The sequence below is a fragment of the Anopheles aquasalis genome, chromosome 3, assembly GCF_943734665.1.
Source record: "Anopheles aquasalis chromosome 3, idAnoAquaMG_Q_19, whole genome shotgun sequence".
NCBI lineage: Eukaryota > Metazoa > Arthropoda > Insecta > Diptera > Culicidae > Anopheles > Anopheles aquasalis.
The window spans coordinates 47334064-47336563 of NC_064878.1; the positions used below are offsets into that span (position 1 = coordinate 47334064).

At 50.0% G+C, this 2500-nt stretch overlaps 2 protein-coding genes across 2 annotated transcripts in view; one reads left to right on the forward strand and one right to left on the reverse strand.

Annotated features, from left to right (window-relative positions):
• Window positions 1-1626, forward strand: part of LOC126576702 (uncharacterized) — a 7249-nt gene extending 5623 nt beyond the window's left edge. Inside the window, exons 10-13 of the mRNA XM_050238008.1 lie at window positions 143-767; window positions 826-1038; window positions 1109-1211; window positions 1272-1626. Of these exons, the coding sequence (XP_050093965.1) occupies window positions 143-767; window positions 826-1038; window positions 1109-1211; window positions 1272-1534 (1204 nt within the window). The 3' untranslated portion in view covers window positions 1535-1626. The remainder of the gene's footprint in view (window positions 1-142; window positions 768-825; window positions 1039-1108; window positions 1212-1271) is intronic.
• LOC126578615 (solute carrier family 25 member 35-like) overlaps window positions 1600-2500 on the reverse strand; it is a 1292-nt gene continuing 391 nt past the window's right edge. Inside the window, exons 3-4 of the mRNA XM_050241373.1 lie at window positions 2306-2441; window positions 1600-2244 (exon numbers count right to left, since the gene is read on the reverse strand). Coding sequence (XP_050097330.1) covers window positions 1702-2244; window positions 2306-2441 — 679 coding nt within the window. The 3' untranslated portion in view covers window positions 1600-1701. The remainder of the gene's footprint in view (window positions 2245-2305; window positions 2442-2500) is intronic.

Consider the following 2500-nt stretch of genomic DNA (forward strand, 5'->3'; position numbering starts at 1 on the left):
TGTTCTGCTAGGTGGAATCATAACGTCCCATTTCAGTAGCTTTATAAGCACTAGATATGGCAGGTAGCCACCAAGCTGCGTTTCAAGTGTGTGCTACCTTGACATTGTACCCTTTCCTTATCTTTTCCAATTGCTCGATCAGGAAAAAATCGTTTCTCTTCTGTGCCATTTTGCTGACGGCAGGAGCATGCTGTTTCCAGTTCTGTCGTATGGCGTCTTCGGTAGAACTGCTGCTGCTGGGACGGTTACTTGTCGGCCTGGCATCGGGTCTCACCACCAGCGTTATACCGATGTACCTTGCCGAATCGTCCCCGATCAAGCTACGCGGTGCCATGGGTGTTCTATGTCCGCTCGGGCTAACGGCAGGAGTGGTCGTTGGGCAAGTGGCCAGCCTAGAACAGGTGCTCGGTACTGAAGCACACTGGCACTACGCGCTCAGCTGCTTTGCGGTGCTTAACGTGATCTGCTACGCCTTTTACTTCTGGATCCCGGAAAGCCCAAAGTATCTGTACAGCGTCAAGGGCGATCAAGTAGGATCGCTACGTGCCATCAGGAAGCTATTCGGACGGCACAGCATCGGAGATGACTACATCAAGTTGCAGATGGAGTGTGCCACGGGGAACTCGAACGGTGCGACCTGTACCACAGAACTGGAACCTCAAACCAGCCCGTCACTGTGGTCCGTACTGCGAGATCCAACGCTCAGGCTACCGTTGATACTGGTTTGTGCACTGCAAGGTGGACAGCAGTTGTCGGGCATCAATGCGGTATGCAGCCAATTAAAGGGAGTAACTTGCCAAGTAACGATCCACACTTCTTCTCCAGGTGTTTTTCTATTCAGTGTCCATCTTTGAGTCCGTGGGATTTAGCTCTACGGCAGCCAAGTTCGCAAATCTCGGTGTTGGTTGCTTGAACCTGCTGGTATCGTTTTTTGGTCCCATACTGATGGCACGCTGCAATCGTCGCCTGCTGTGCCTGCTATCCTGTTCCGCTTGTTCCGTCATCCTGTTTGTGCTTACGATGTCCATTTACTTCATCGTAAGCTTTTCCAATTTTCCGGGGTTATTCTCTTCGCACTAAAAATGGTACTTGCTGTTTCGTTTCACAGGATATGGTCACTTGGTTTTCATTCGTGTGCATCGGAACCATCCTTTTGTACATCATCTTCTTCCAGCTGGGCCTTGGACCCATTCCCTTTTTCATAGGATCGGGTAAGCATACGCAGCGAGTAGGCTGATCACACCACTGACCATTGCTTTGCGTTGTTGCAGAACTTTTTGAGCTGGGTCCTCGGCCGACTGCGATGGCACTTGGCAGCCTGTCCTCTTGGGGATGTAACTTTATCGTTGGAATGGCATTCCCGACGCTGCAGGATATCTGGGGAGCCTTCGTGTTTCTGCCCTTTTCCATTACGTGCGTCCTGCTCACGTTGTTGGTTAAGTTCTATCTACCGGAAACGAGAGGCAAAGAGATTAGCGACGTCGTAAAGAAAGTCTCGTATGGCTTTCGCTCCCAAGTGTTGCGTGATGAGTGATAAGACCTCTTTCTCTTCCAATTAAATAAATGAACTACACAAAAATGTCACTTAAAAACGGAATTGTTTTGTTTGGTAATACATTGAGCAATCATTCCTTACTACTTGCAACCAGACCTGCTGTTTAGCTAATAACTTTACTACGAGTGAAGTGCGTAAACAGTCTACTACCGCGCATTAGAGGAATGGTAACGGTTTCGTAAGGCTTTCAGTTCATCGAAAAACAGTAGCACAAGCGTGGCATGCGGACCAATACGCATGTAGTGAGGCCAAAAGCCCTTATAAAGGCCCGCAACACCCTCGGTTTTGAGTATTTTTATGCAACAATCCACCACGCCGTTGTAATAGATTCCCTTTCCTTTGGCGTCTACGCCTTGGTTGTACAGTCGCGTTGCTATTACATCCGGTGGTGTCATCGTGATGGCCATCACCGTACCTCCCACGGCACCGGCTACCGTTGAAACGAACGTATCACTCTGTTGGTCCACGATAGGGTGCCGTATGAGAAGATCTTTCGTATAACCGAAGGCGGCCAGTTGTCCGCCACTACCGAGCAAGGCACGTGGCATCGTGACCGCGACACCACGGTACAATCCTTGCACTCCGTGCTTCTGGAAGATCTCCCTCATCGCACTGATCATACCGGTGTGGCGATGTTGATAGCCCACGGCAATTTCTGCCTTCGCTTGTGATTGAAGGTGAGTCCGGAGCTGAAAGGGGGGACAATTTTAGGTCTCATTAAGCGGCCACGATCACACGACCAGAGCATACCATGAAAAAGGGGCTGGCCAGCGCTGATCCAACGAATCCACCGGATGCTCCCCAGAAGGCACTCTTCAGAATCGACTGATTGCCATTACGCTGCTTCGTCCAACCGTGCTCGTTGGCCGTGTTGTATATGCCTAACCTAAACTAAACGAAAACCACGTTGGTTGGGATATTTCACAATCCTGCACAACACTGATC